The 15,829-nt window shown below is 36.8% G+C and overlaps 1 protein-coding gene across 15 annotated transcripts in view; it reads left to right on the top strand.

Annotated features, from left to right (window-relative positions):
• The window catches only part of DGKH (diacylglycerol kinase eta), a 175,323-nt gene that overhangs the window by 151,999 nt on the left and 7,495 nt on the right, over window positions 1-15,829 (top strand). For 5 of the 15 annotated variants that reach the window (XM_023621645.2, XM_023621647.2, XM_070239827.1 and 2 more), the window contains 8 exons: window positions 904-1,017; window positions 1,267-1,401; window positions 2,591-2,754; window positions 6,176-6,281; window positions 7,602-7,694; window positions 10,412-10,531; window positions 10,874-10,982; window positions 12,490-12,620. In XM_023621645.2, coding sequence (XP_023477413.1) covers window positions 904-1,017; window positions 1,267-1,401; window positions 2,591-2,754; window positions 6,176-6,281; window positions 7,602-7,694; window positions 10,412-10,531; window positions 10,874-10,982; window positions 12,490-12,620 — 972 coding nt within the window. The remainder of the gene's footprint in view (window positions 1-903; window positions 1,018-1,266; window positions 1,402-2,590; window positions 2,755-6,175; window positions 6,282-7,601; window positions 7,695-10,411; window positions 10,532-10,873; window positions 10,983-12,489; window positions 12,621-15,829) is intronic. The other 10 variants (XM_070239823.1, XM_070239824.1, XM_070239829.1 and 7 more) reach the window with 3 other exon arrangements.

The following is a 15,829-nucleotide window of genomic DNA, read 5'->3' as shown; positions in this document are numbered from 1 at the left end:
CGTAATTTAATACCCACAGTTTTTATCTAAATTTTACCAATGAAGAAACTGACTCAAAGTTTACACAGTAAGTAGCAGAGACAACATTTCAAACTAGGCAGTCTGATCACAGAAATGATAAGAAATCATCAGTGTGTGCAAGTTTGTGTCCTGATATTTTCAGTGAAGGTTTTAATTAGGATACTACTTTATACTGAATAATTTTTTCAGAGGCATGATTATTTATGATATGGTAAAAGAGACAATACAGCTGAAATTTAAAATTTTGGATTAAATTAATTTTGTGAAAATGCATTTAGTGTCGAAGCAAAGTAAGCCTATGTGATTTTTATCCTTTGAGGTTTCTATTTCCATATTCTCAAATGCTCTAAAAAGTTGTTACGTTAAGATGTAAAGCACATATACATACTGCTTGTTACACCTTGAAAGATTCCCCGTACAACATACCAGGTGAACTGGAGCAGAAGTTGCATCTCCATTAGCCTTAACCTTATGAAATCCATGTGATCTTTCGAATTTTTCACATTTCCTGAGATTATACACATCATTTTATCAAGACGTCTAAGTTCTGTATGCACAGACATTTAATACATTTTATACCGAGATGAATTCTTTGGAAATATAATAGTTCACTAATCCTAAGAGTGCTTTATGAGGGGCATGAATGTTATATCCACGTGGGTTTTAAAACCTTTTTTATTATGTTTATTTATTTTAAGCTATCCACAGTGATTATTTTGTCCATGGACTAGCACTTCCTAATAATATATACTTAATTTTCTGCTTACTATTTTTATAGATTTTTTTTAAAAATATGTGTATTGCAGTTTACATTGCTCGATGTGCCGGTTTACTTGAGCCTCAACTTTATTAGTGAAAGTATAATGTAGTTTTTCCTTTCAGATATTTGCTGCACCATCATTTGATGACAAGATCCTAGAAGTCGTTGCAATATTTGATAGCATGCAAATGGCTGTTTCAAGGGTTATTAAGCTGCAGCATCATCGAATAGCTCAGGTTTGTTTCTCAGATCAAACCTGACTTCACTACTTGGGCCACTGGGGACACCTTTCCAAATGACTCCTACAGTGTATATTCGTCCATAAAGTACAGACTTTCTTGTCATGTCAGTTGTTAGTATGTCATCCTAAGTGGAAAAGCATAGCATTCCATCCCACAGATTGGACTAAAAGTCAAGCTTGAATGCAGATTGAGTGTCAATTTCTCAGGATGATTCCTACTCTAAAATGACTCGTTTTGTTTCAGTGCCGTACAGTGAAAATCACTATATTTGGTGATGAGGGAGTCCCAGTGCAGGTGGATGGTGAAGCATGGGTTCAGCCTCCAGGGATTATCAAAATTGTGCACAAAAACAGAGCTCAGATGCTAACAAGGGACAGGGTATGTAACAAAAATATTTTTCCAGATTTTTATCAAGCCTTTCCAAAAAACTCACAAATTTTTATGAAAAATAGAAACCAAGGAAAGAGATTTAAATTCACTCTTAAATCTGACATTTAAGTCATTGTGGTTTTAAATATGAACAAATATTTATTTAGTTTTAAAAAAAATAAGTAGTCTTTATTTTTAAGTTTTTTTAGGTTTAAAGAAAAAGTGAGCAGAGAATACAGAGAATTCTAATTCTGTTCCCACATACCTCCTCACCTTTCCAGTGAACACATAAATTTCCTTATAATGTTCTCCTCACCATCTTGCATTAATGTGCACATTTATTACAGTTGATGAGTCAATACTGATACATTATAACTAACTAAAGTTGTAGTTTATGTTACTGTTTGTGTTATACATTCTATGTGTTTTGACAAATGTATAATCACTTGTATCCACCATTACAGTATCACAGAGAATAGTTTCCCTGCCCTAAAAATTCCTTGTGCTCCACGTTTCTATCCCTCCCTCCCTTACCCCAACCCCTGGCAACCAGTGATCTTTTTACTATCTCCATCGTTTTGCCTTTTCCAGAATATGTATTTTTAATTAAGGTCACACGCATAACAAACAAGACTGCCAATGTTCCTCCTATGTATTATACATATAATAGTAAAGATTGAAGCATAAATTGAAGCTATCTGCTTTTTTTAAGATTGACACCTGAGCTAACATCCGTTGCCAATCTTTCTGTGTTTTTTTGTCTTTTTCTCCGCAAACCCTGCAGTACATAGTTGTATATTCTAGTTGTAGGTCCTTCTAGTTTTGCTATGTGGGACGCTGCCTCAGCATGGCTTGATGAGCAGTGCTAGGTCCACGCCCAGGATCCAAACAGGCAAAACCCTGGGCTGCTGAAGCAGAGTGCACGAACTTACCCACTCGGCCCTGGGGCAGACCCCTGAAGCTGTTTTTTTTAACTTTTCAGTGATATAGTCATCATCATCAATGACACTACTTTTTACTTGTTGTGATACACTGGAAAATGTTAAAATATCTTTTTTGTACTTATGATTTAGTTCATGTGGTGTTAGAATAGGAAAAAAGCAATAGTGATTTGAAAGTCATTCATATAATATCTAAATACACATTTGGGCCTCAGAGTTCTAAAGTAACAATTCCTTGTAATATTGATGTCAAATAGGCTTTTGAAAGCACTCTGAAATCTTGGGAAGATAAACAGAAGTGTGATGCTGGTAAACCAGTTCTTCGAACCCATTTGTACATCCAACATGCCGTTGACTTGGCAACAGAGGAGGTGTCGCAGATGCAGCTCTGCTCCCAGGCCGCGGAGGAGCTCATCACCAGGTATGGTGGTCCTGCTGGCTTTTGGGCTGTGAGAAGTCTGGTGTTGACCAGTTTTGTTTTTTTAATTTTAATACATCATCGGTTTGCGATATCTAAAAGAGATAATTTTACTCTCTCCATTTACTGCCTTATTTATGCCTCAGCAATTATGGCTCTCCTTCATCAGATCCTCTCCAACACATGCATCTGCACACCTGTGTTCTCTACAGAACAGATCTTGGATTTCCTGAAACACAGTGGAGAGCTTGCCTACTTACCATACCACACAGTACTCTTTCCCTCATTGTTTGTTTCCTCAGTTTACACATAATCTTTACACTATGCCGTTCACTATGCTGCCTTGTAATTATTAATTAAATGTTTATGGAATGTAGAAAGAAATATAAACATTAACCCTGCTCCCAAGGAGGCTTGGAGGGTGGTGATGGGTGGCAAGAGTCCAAGAATTAGTTTCTGACAGACTTATCACAGAGATTGCAAGACCATACAAGTTAATTTTAGTAGACAGAAATGGAGGAGATAAGAAACACAAGTTCTATGAGTGTAAAACAGATGAAAGTCACTATGACCAGGAGTAGGCTTCAGAGGGGAGGAGGGGCCACAGACAAGTGTCGTATCTCCTCTTCACCTAAATCTTATCTACCAAATGAGGATAGTAAGAGCTACGCTCTGAGGTCACTGTGAAGGTTGCTTGAGTAAAGCACTTTACCACCAGGTAGACTGCTTATTAGCACATCCTATCTGACACATTTAGTGTTCCCTGCATGGTAGCTATTTTATCTTACCACACCTTCATCTGGTCACTGATAAAAATGTTGAAAAAGAAAAGAAGGCAGACAAAGCTCAGTGGTACTAGGGGCTAACTTCCTCCTTCCCCTCCCGCCCCCTCACCATCTGCTCCCCCTCTCCCATTCCTCATTCTCCTCTCTAAATATGTGTTAGGTACCTAGAATGTACTAGATGTTAGAGATATAAGAGAAAAGATTTATGCTCCCTACTGCTGGGGACCAACATTCAGAATTAGAATGAAGTATGATAAGTGCAAGATACTGGGTAACTTAGAAGAAAGGTAAGGGAAAATGAATATTTAGTCAACTAAATCCACGTAACTGCATTATCGTACATCTCAGCTTCTTATCCACAGAGATATTAGTTTTAGGGAGAATACATTTCTTTTAGATAGTACTATGAACAACTTCTATGGACTCCAATTTATAAGGGTTTTTTTTTTCTTTTTTCCCAGCTTTGTTGAGGTATATTGACAAGTAAAAATTATATATCTTTAAGGTGTACTTGTGATGATTTGATATACGTATACATTGTAAAATGGTTACCACAATCAAGCTAATAAATATATTATGGAAAATAGTATGGAATTTCCTCAAAAAATTAAGAACAGAACTACAGCATTTTCGTGAAACCAGAATATACTCTCTTGAAGCCAGAATATTTCCTATATTATCATCCTGTCAACCAACCAAATAACCTTATCCAAAAAAAAAAAGGAAGTGAAAGTTGGCCAGACTTGCGTTTGGTCAACTTAGTTTGGTTCCCCATCTGTTTTTTAAAATTTTTCAAAAGATGAAAATCAGTCTCACTCATCAGTTTTCAGAATTTATTCATTCAATATTTACCAAATAATTTTGAGCCTTTATATTAGGCACTGGGGATGCCAAGATGACTGCATTGCAGTCGTTCTTCTGAATTTGCTGGCAAAGTAGTAGGAGGGAGAAGTGTAGTTGAAGTGCTGTCACAGGTCACACAGTGGGCTCTGTGGACACACAGAGGAGGCACAGAGGGAGGGCAGCCTGGAGGAAGTGGCCTCTCAGCCAAGTCTTTAGGGAAAGTAAAAGAAGAAGCAGTCTACGCATGGGAACCAGCCTAGGCAAAGGCCCAAAGGAGTGTATGTGTATAGTACTTTCAGGAAATCTCAGGGAATTAGGGTGACTGAAACATTGGCATGGTGTATTTGAGAGTGTGAGAATGTGGATGGAGAGGTCGGGAGGGGCCAGTTCTTTATCAGGGTGTTTCTAGAAGCAGTCTGGAGGACAGCAGGATGAGGGCAAGGTAAACACTGTTGGAGTGGTCCTGATAGGAAACAGTGGATTGAGGCAATAGAGATGGAAAGGGGAAGAGAGATTTAAGATAGGATCTAAAATTGATTTATGGGTATGAATTAGGAGACAGGATGACCCTATGGTTTCTAGTGAATGGCTAGGTGAATTTTGGTGCCTTTGACGGAGCCGTAAGATTCAAGGAGAAGAACAGGTTTTGAGAGAGAAAATGATGGATTCCATGTTGGATTAAAGAATTTCAATTATGTTAGAAATATCTAGGAGGAGGTTCAGTTGGCAGTTGGAAATGTTGATCTGAAGTTGATTTATCTCTTTCTTTTTCTTTGAAAATTAGAATAACATTTACCCATCTCTGTTCTGTTGGTAAATAACCCATTCTTCATAATTTCTCAAGGTTATTGGTAAGAATGCTGAGATGACATTTGCAAGTTCCTGTGTCCCTTAGATATCAACTATATGATCCTTAAGAGTTAAACTCCTTTCCTTTACTCTTGATTAAACTGAATAGGGCTTCTGCCTGTTCTCTTGTTCTACCCTTTCCAGATTGAAGATCGTTCTCTTTGAAGATACCAGAAGCAAAAAGGGTTTGAATCATCTTGCCTTCTTGCTTGTCTGTAAACCTTACATCATTTTCTAGCAATTGGTAGAAATCTTTCTCCTTTCTTTTCTTTGGCCTTAGTGCCCTCCAGGATTTTGTTTTTCCAGAACCATTCTTGAAGATTTAGATTCCAGAGGACTGTGGCACAACAGACTTTGGAGTTGGATAGACATAAATTCAAATCCTGTTTCTATCATTTACTAGCTTTGTGTACGTACTAAATCTCTCTGAGCCTCAATGTATTCACCTATAAAGTGGAGAAAATTAATCACGGCTGCCTTTTAAGATTGTGAATATTAAATTAGATAATGTATATAAGGCATTTAGCCTATAGATGATAAGTATGATAACGCTCTTGCGCTAATCTGTTGTGTTTGTTCCTGGTTGAAATTTCAATGAATTAAAGATAAGTTTCTACTCTTTACATTTGGGACCTCTCTCACTTTCCAATGATACCGCAGAATGAAGTGTTACTGTATTTTTTCTTCCAAATAGCAACTGAATATGTTTCTCTCTGATTCTAAGCCTAACTTTTTATATAAGGATTTTTGCTTTACTGGTCTTTGTTGCAATGGGGTTTGAATTTTGTAAATCTACCTGGTGCCATTCATAATTGAGCAGTGATTTAAGAAAAAATTTTCCCGTAGTGACTTTTATTTTACTTGTTTTATTCTACCACTTCTACACTTCAGAAAAATCAACAATACTCAGAAAGTTTTTCGTTCATTTCTTTCCTTTTCACTTTCAGGATTTGTGATGCAGCCACGATCCACTGTCTTTTGGAGCAAGAACTGGCCCACGCTGTGAATGCATGCTCCCACGCACTGAATAAGGCCAACCCACGGTTCCCAGAGGTGAGGAGCGAATGGTAAATTCTCATTCCCCAGATTTTTTGGTGTTACACATATGTTTTGTTACTATAAAATGTGCCGCACCCTTTGAAAGAACATTATATAGTCTGTATGAGTCTCTGCCAGAAGCTTATGGTAAATTTGTGGCCAAATTTTTCTTTATTTTTCTTTTCCTGCCATTTCCCCATTCCTGCTCTTAAATCTCTTCATTTTTTTCTTTTTTCTTTTTTTGAAGATTGGCATTTGAGCTAACATCTAGTACCAATCTTTTTTTTTTTTTTTCCTTCTTCTTCTTCTCCCCAAAGCCCCCTAGTACATAGTTATATATGCTAGTTGTAGGTCCTTCTAGTTGTGGCATGTGGGATGCCGCCTCAGCATGGCTTGATGAGCAGTGCTAGGTCAGTGCCCAGGATCCAAACTGGTGAAACAGGGGGCTGCTGAAGCAGACCGCACGAACTTAACCACTCCGCCACAGCGCTGGCCCTGCTTCATTTTTTTCTATTTCACTTTCAATCGCTTGTCACCTTGCCATCTTCCTTCTGCTGCTTCTCCTTTTAACTACAACCATTCCTCCTTATTTCTTCTTTTACTTTCTCCCCTGCACCTTGATATAGGTATTGTGTGTTTTATAAAAGACGTTCATTCATTTTTGAAGTTGTGCACTAAAATTATTCTTACTTCATTTTGTTTCACTAAATTGGTAAATTTAGTAAATTTTTTAATGTAGAAGTTAAATTTTTATAACTTCTGTACATTTTTTGATGTAGAAGTTAGTAATAGAATGGATAAAATATAACTCTCTTGAAATGTGATACATGGTACAAGGCTTATAGACAAAACTGATGGCTTGTTTTATTCTTTTAATTATTCAACTGAAGTTAACTAAATAAATATACAAATAAATGCTAGTGCTCAAGATTGAAGTCTGAAAAACAATCTGGTTGGAACTTCTGAGAGTGAACGTCAGTGGATTGAACTAATTATGATCAGATAGCACCCCTTTAGGACATAATTTTCTTTGACCGAACTTTTTTATGGGAATATGTAAATGTTGTTGCCAGCATATATGTGTTTGTATGTAGGAGATGTGGTCCTGCGGGTATTCCTATAGCCAGTGCATTCTTTTGGTTCTGTGATAGAAGAGGTAATCATGCTAACAAATGTGAGTGTGAAATTTTGCAATTATAATAGAATTTTGGTAGATTTTAAAAGTGTTTGTGACGTGAATTTAAATTAGAAGAATAAAATTTGAAGTATTTGCTGATGACTGAATCCCAATTTAATACAGAACTACTTGTCTTGATGATCTTGTTTTTTTTCTAGAGTCTTACAAGAGACACTGCCACTGAAATAGCCATCAATGTGAAGGCACTGTATAATGAAACAGAATCTTTACTAGTTGGCAGGGTTCCTTTGGTAAGGAAAAGAAATGCTTGCTAACTTAAGAATGATGATAAATGTATGGGCCTTACCTTCATTCGGGAGCATGCATTCATCAGATTCTAGGGCAGAAGCACGCTTCTGGCCTCCATCCTTACAGCTTCCTTTTTACCTAGCTTTTGCCTTCAAGAAAATATATGGCTGAACCTGGGAGTTAAGATTCAGGCTAACAGGAGTAGAGATCCCCCTCACATATGCCATCGTGTTTCTGTGCAATCCTGCCCGCCCCAGTCAGCTTTGAGAGACTTGAGCTTTTTAAAGTGTGGTAGACATTACTCATTAGCTCGTTATTACAGCAAAGTGGAGGAAATCATAGGTTTTGTTCCCAGAATTAACATTTGAGATATGATTGGTATGGTTCTCTAGATTTGCTTAAAAGACAACACTTTTTTAGACTCAGTGTTTCAAGAACTAGCCGTATCATTAGATTAACTCAGATTGGTGCTGGAAATCAAGATTTGGCCAAGTCTGAATCTGACCACAGTCCGTGGACCTCAAGCATAACTCCTAGAAGTCCACAGATGTCCTGTTTGGTTTTCCCAGAGTCTTTTGCTTGTCAGCCTAGCTTTATTCCCTCACCATTTGCAAATGTTGTAGTTTATTGGGTCTTTTCGCCACCTAGTGTTCAACTGTAGGTTATTCACACATGCTGTTGTAACTGCATAGAAAGCCTAACGCATTAGCTATTTTTTATTTCCTTGTGACAGTTCTGATTAATTGATAGGTGGTGATCTTAAAAACTTTCTCTTGACTGTACTTCTATCTCTTGCTTTGGAAAATGTACACCTAAATGAAAGTAATAGTAAGAGTGACAGTACCTGGCACAGCTGGAAAATGGAGGTGTGTCACATAGCCAACTAACTCATAAGTGACTGTGGTTGGAATTTCTGTTTGGTTGGGGTCCGGCAGAGTACCACCCTTGGAGCATGCTTCACTCTGAGAAGAGAAGCTTAAAGGCTGAATGAAGTCCATTGCTCTCACTCCCCTCCAGAGGAAACTGAAATACAGCTTCCTTGGGGCAAGAGGTGGTTTGCTATGGCCATGAAGAAAAGCTTAGGAAGAAACACTGGTTATCTCTTTTGATAAAACGCATGGGAACATCTTCTTGGCTATTCTTGGCACTTCTGTTATTAACCAGAATCTTCTAGCTGCCCTTCTAATATAAATTAGTCCTTTAGGAAATCCAGTGAGCTGTGACTTTGGTCCCAGTTTTTGGCTGAAGGACATGTATTTTTTGAAATATATTTAAGATAATTTCTGATTGTCAAGAACTAGAAGTATAACTTATTCTGTATTTTAGCTCTCTATACTGTAAGTACCCATTAATATTTGTCAATTATATTATGTTAATATAGAAGGACCCCCTCCACTTTTAATCCTTCTGTCATTGTCACATATGGATGTTTGGTTTAAAATGCACACCAGTGAATTTTTTCAAAATCTTTGACAATATTGATATCAAAATAAAGAGTTGATCACAGTTGAGAGCGAGTAAGGTTTGCTTTTTATTTTGCTTGTAGAATGAATATGCAAAAACCATCTTATCAATTTTATAAGACATATATTCTTAGACTAAAAGGAAAGTGGTAAATTTTATATGACAGGGTAGAGAATCTCCATATTTTTATTAACTACAAGAAATAGTAGATACCTTGAATAACAGAGGGAAAAAAATAATGCCTGTAATAGATAATAGCAATATTCTCTCTGAACTTTCAGTTTAAAATTGTATGAACCCAAATGTTGGTATTTTACAGTTTTAGACTAATTTACAAAAGTATTGATTACCTGGACGAGACCTTAAAATAATCTAGTTACATTTTACTGTTTATTGAAGAGGAAACTAAGACTCCTGAAATCAATTAACCTCCCTGAGTTGCTTAGTTATTGATAAGACAAGGACTGGAATTCAGTCACCTCCCTTCCAGTTCTGTGCATAACAGTATTTATTTCACTTTTATTCATTTATTAAATTTGTAAGTGCTTTTTAATAACTGCCCCAAAGGGGTGGATAATAGGTGACCAGTTAAATTCTCTTTAAAGTTCCCAAACCCTCTGATTACAAGCCGTTTAGCTTTTTGCTTTGTCCTGATTTTACAGCAGCTTATCATCACAAATTTTTCTGAGGTTTGTGGGTGTCTTTTCCTTAAACTTTTAATTTTAATCCTAAATTATTTTAATTCTCCAAGAGATTTTTGTGCCAAGTGGTTCTTATTATATGACATGGTTTTGGCCAATTTTTAAAATATTATTATTTGTTCACATAGTGACCTATGTAAATCAGAAGGATTTTTGCGACAAATAAGCAGACTAATGAGATTACTCACTAGTGCAAGCAGACAGAATGAGTGGGTGGATGCATGGATAGGAAGGAAGGGGGGGAAGCAAGAGGGAGGGAAGAAAGGATTTACATAGAAAAAACACCAAAAGCAATACTTTTTTCTGTGAAATTACTAAAGTCTTAGATTATCTTTGGGAAGTAAGGATAAATCTATCCAGATGTTTTTATAAATGAACTCAGTATAAAATAATTTGTTACTTTTTCTATATTCCTTTGTATTAAAAACAACAACAACCTCTAGCTTAGCCTGATAAGGGAGAAAGATGTTCACTGTCAAAATAAAATAATTTATTCTGTTTGCGTTTGGTCGCTGAGCCTTGTTTTGTTTTGTTTTTAATCTGCTGGTAAATAGCATTTGGAATCTCCACATGAAGAGCGGGTATCCAATGCCTTACATTCTGTGGAGGTGGAGTTACAGAAGTTAACAGAGATTCCCTGGCTTTATTACATCTTACACCCAAATGAGGACGAGGTATGTAAAATTTGGCCTCTTGCTTTATAAATGTGAACCTTATGACGATGAAATTTGAACTCATCTTTTGAAGCAAAGATATTCAGGGGAAAATGAATTTTGAACACCACTTTCAAAAGTACTGGTCTTGAACAAGCGAGAAAGGCTTTTATGTGAACAGAGATATCTTATGGGAATCAGTACATTTTCAGTAGAATGTAACATCGTGAACTTTTTTTGAAGAAGTCTCACTTCGACAATGTTTTGTTTTTATAACCTATTCCTGTGTTATCTCTAATATCAGAGTGGATTTTTCTTCTCTTAACATCCTGAGAAAATTCTTTTCTTGCTCGACTCGCACAGGAGCCTCCTATGGATTGCACCAAGAGAAACAACAGAAGCACAGTATTTCGTATAGTGCCAAAATTTAAAAAGGAAAAGGCTCAGAAGCAGAAGACAAGTTCACAGCCTGGTAGGTGATCCACACTGGAAGGGAAAGTATAACATTGTGGAAAAAATACCTTATGAAACTGATATCACTGAGGTGATGAAAACGTTCTGGAACTAGATAGTGGTCATCGTTGCACAACATTGTGAAAGTACTGAATGACATTGAATTGTACCCTATAAAATGATCAAAACGGTGAATTTTATTTTATGTTCACTTTATCATAATAGAAACAACCATATCATATATCTTACTAAAATCAGTCCACATATCCCCAGGAACCTGTAGTTCTGAAGCGCACGGGCAAATGGGGTGGTTGCTGATGTCCTTCAACTTTGTTTGGAGGACGTCAGTGTGTCTGTTTGGATGGTTCGTTATCTTGCTCAACAGCAATTCGAGGCATTGACATGTAACTTTTTTATTCAAAGTTCAAAATCTAGATCATTTTGATAAATGGAACATAGAAACTTTCCTTTACTCCTTTAACTTGCTAAATATATTTTCCACCTAGAGTTCTATCTTCTCTTCCTGCTGTTTTAAGGACTTACTATACCGTTTCAGCCCCTCAGTAATGACAGTCTGCTGTGACACTTGTGTTCTCAAGCAAAGGTTAAACTCTCTCTGACATTGTCTTCGTGGTTCCCTTTCCACCTTTCCCTGAGGTTAAATTTAATGCTGTACTTTGTGCTAAAGCACCTTCAAGTTCTGTGTGTATGATGGTAGGTGCCTTTCACAGTCAGATCACTTTGTAATTCTTCTGAGTTAGCTATCTCACTTTAAAAAGTGATAGATAATCTTATTTTTGACAATCTTAGAACGGCTACTGAAGGGCATTTTAAAACCAAATATGGAAAATAAGTAGACTTTTATTAACCTGATCAGTGCTGAATAAAATGTATAAAAGAATGCTTATGCACACTGAAAAGTAGCCATCCAGCTAATCTTAGAGAGCAGGGTGGACAGTTTTTAGATGACGTTAAGTTGATTTAACAGAACATTTATTGCTGTAATTATCAATAATTATCATTATCAATAGTAATAGAATCAATAAAGGCGACACTTGAAGTCAAGACCTGAAGCAGAAGTTTGTATAAAATTGAGTACCCCACATGTCAGATTTTAAATTTGAATTAGCATTTGTCACTAATTAAACTATAACTAGTTTCATATATGGTCTTAAGGAAATCATTAGACCTTATTTAGTCCTTGTGCTACTGATCCTAATCATGAGAAATACCTTTTGTATACATATTGTGTAGTTCGGGTGGCTTTAAGGAAGAAATTGCGCTAAAGCTAAAGGCACAGTTGCCCAGCGGGGAATGTCTGTGTAGTCAGATCCTTGTGTTGGTTGATAGTCTGTAACCTGCATGGGAAAAAAATGGAATTGCAGTTTTGTTGAAACAACGCCTTTCACCTTTCCCTTTGCTAGCACTGCTGCTCTCCTCTGTTTTGCATCTTCTTTGGCCAACCTTTGCTTTGTGATGCATTGAGCATGTAGAAATTAAGGGGGTTTTGCTCTTAACTTTGGTAGTTCAGAAATGGGGCACAGAGGAAGTTGCTGCTTGGCTGGATCTGCTCAATTTGGGAGAGTACAAAGAAATCTTCATCCGTCATGACATCAGAGGGGCTGAACTTTTGCATCTGGAAAGGCGAGATCTTAAGGTATTTCCTTTGTGCTACTCTTCTGCTCTTGAAATTTTTCTTGCAAAACAGAATCCTTTCTCCTGTGCCTCTTCTGTTGTGTGTGTATAGCTTGGCTTATGTTATGCAGATGTGCAGTATTCTAACATGCGTTGTCCTGTGGTCTGAGTTCCTTATATGCTTTTTAAACAAGAATGTCAGCCGTATTTTCCGGTCAGAATTATTCTCTATTATGGCTAGAGCTTAGCATGAACTTTGTAATTTTCCTCTGCATCCATTGGTATGGCTGTTCCTATGCTAATATTTCCAAATGGATCATGTTTCCATCAGCTTGTCTATTGGATCAGCATAAAAGGTGATAATTGTTACTGAAAATGACTAAAAAGATCTAATAAAAGGTTAACAACTAAAAATTAATTCAAAATACCAATAACAAAGCCTTTCTAACAAATGGAACTAATTGGGCGACTTATGGCGGTGGCTACTATAGAGTCCTACAATTTTGTTGCGTTTCTAAATTGACTTTCAGAGGTCACAGAAACTACACCAATAATTTCAAATTTCCTTTCCATGACTTATTGCTAGAATTGTATTATTCTCAAAAGGAAATTTATTATTTTCGTTAGCAAATGAAGTAAAAATTATGCCTTGCTTTTGCTAGAAAAGCAGCTCAGAGCCTATTCGTCATTTATGACAGAGAAGGAAAATCATTAATTCACGGTCTGCAGCAATTCCCTTTTAATCAAGAGTAGAAATGGCCAGAGTAGCCTATTCTGTCCCAGGCTTAGGAGTAGGATTTTTGTCATGTTATATTTTCTTACCACATGCTGCCATTTTAAAATTCCAAGATTGATTGACAAGCAAGTGACAAAGGCTTCAACGTTTGTTGAGGTGATCCCTTTCCTGTAGACCAAGTTCTCAAATGCATAGAATTATGATATAGCAAATTCCTAACGAATTCATGAACTGTTGTGCCTTTATCTACAAATATGTTAGCAGAGATCTTTGAACAGATAATGGGTAATATAAAGTATAGGTTTTTATGAAACATAGTCATACAGTTTTGGCATATCAAAAGTGGACACCACTTACACCTAAACATTTTTAGCCATAACAATAATAATAAAATAATAGATTAATTAATTAGTTGAGCATCCCAAATCTGCAACATAACAAAATATACAGGATTCGAGTTCATAAAATAAGGGTTGACTTCAAAACTTGAATGCACAAAAAAAGATAAATGTAGGAGATTGTTATAGCCAACATATTTGTGTAGCTTCTGATATCGTTGGCAGGTAGCAATATTTATTGAATAGCTACTGATTAATATATTATGCCAGCTTCTCTGGGTGATATCTGCACTCTAGAAGCTTGTATTTCATTATTATGCATAAGCATATATTCAAGGAAAAGACTATATGTGTGTATGTAAATATATATGTATATATATATGTGTATATACAAACATACATGAACAGACAAATACACACACACACACACAATGAGTGAAGCAAATATTTGCAGAACGAAGAAAATAAGCTCATACTATATTAAGTGAGAGTTAGAGTGATATTACCTGGCTGGAAAAAAGAGTAAGAGTAAAAAGGAGATGGTTAAGAATTCGTTTAATAAACTTTCTCTTTAGCTTTTCATGGGACTTTTTTGTTATGTTTTGTTTTTATTTTTAATACAAATTACATTCTTTCCCTTAAAACTTTTCTTTTAGAAATCTGTATTGACATGGTCCTTTTTAACTCTTTTGGTTTTAAAACAGGGTGTGGGGGAATGGGAAAGGGAAATAATTTTACAGAAAGAGCCTTCTGTAGGACAAAATCATGAAGCAAGAGAAGAAGTCTGCTTGTTCTCTGTGGTTGTAGCTGTCAGAGGGAGCAGAGCCTCAGAATAAAGTCTCGAAATGTTGGTGAAGCATTACCTACTCCGTAGGTAATCTCATCAATCCCCATTGCTTCCAATACTGTCTATGAATATATATCGGTGGTTCACAAGATTGTATTTTCAGCCCTGACCTCATTTGTGAACTTTAGGGTTTATCACCACCTCTCCTTGATACTTGGCTCTCCCACAGGGATGTCAATCTTAACATGTCCAAAACCAAACTTTGATCTCGGGTCCCTTCTCCAGTGCTCTGCATCTTAGTAAGTCAGCCTCTCTCCCTCCAGGTGCTGAGCCAGAGAAACTCAAGGTCATACTTAGCACCTCCCTCTTCCTTATCTTTTTCCCCCAAACTCATTAAGCCCACCACAAAGTCAAGTTGATTCTAATCTCCGTCCATTTCTTTCTCCTTTCCACAATCCCGCTCCGTGCTGTTGTCACCTGTTGCCTGTGTAAGGTCAGTGGCTTCCTAACTGGACCTTCCACTGCTCCTCTTGCTGCCTCCCATCCATCACCCGCATTGCAACCAGAGTGATATTTTAACATCAGCTATATCACTTTTCTGCTTAACACCTTTCAGTGTCTTCCCATTTCAATTAGAATAAAGACTCACATCTTCGTGAGGCCTACAAAGTTCTGCCTATTTATTCAACTGCTGTGGAATCACTGGCCCCTCGCTGGGCTATACCCTATCCACCCTGGCCTTATGTCATTTGCTTAAAAATGCTAAACTCTTTCTCACCTTAGGGGTGTACCCTTCTATGGTTTGCTTCTCCCCCTCCCCAACACCTGGCTGACTCCTGCTCAGTCTTGGCTCAGGTGTAACTTCCTTTTCGCTAAAACAACTAGAGAGAGGAGTGTGACAGTCTAAAGCTGGGAAAGGGAAAATGTGCAGTAATGTGCTCTCACAGACAAATAAACTGATTGCATTCTTTTCCTTCTTGGAAGACAGTAGGAGAAAGTGAGGGATGCCAAAGAAAGTGGTAAACACAGAGTGTTTTTTGTTTATTTTTCATTTTTTCAATTTGGAAAGTTGTGTGGCCACAGGGATAACTGAATATCTACAAAGCATCCTTCTGCAAAACTAGGCCTATTCCTCCAAAGAAAGAAAAAACCAATGATAAAGAATATGATTAAGACATATTTAAGAAAGAGATAACAAATGTCATGGCATCACTTTATCACAGCCTAACTCTTAGAAGATGTGAAAGTATTGAACTCAAACTAAAGAAAATATAGCTAAGAAGTTAGTGTAATTCTATGGAAAACATTCATCTCATTACACCAAAATACTAATTCTAAGTAGAGTCTGCCTCTCTCAAAGGAGTTTTTAT

This window comes from Equus caballus, chromosome 17 (genome assembly GCF_041296265.1).
Source record: "Equus caballus isolate H_3958 breed thoroughbred chromosome 17, TB-T2T, whole genome shotgun sequence".
In the NCBI taxonomy this organism is placed as follows: domain Eukaryota; kingdom Metazoa; phylum Chordata; class Mammalia; order Perissodactyla; family Equidae; genus Equus; species Equus caballus.
The sequence above is the reverse complement of the archived record's forward strand: the minus strand, read 5'-3'. Positions and strand labels throughout refer to the sequence as shown.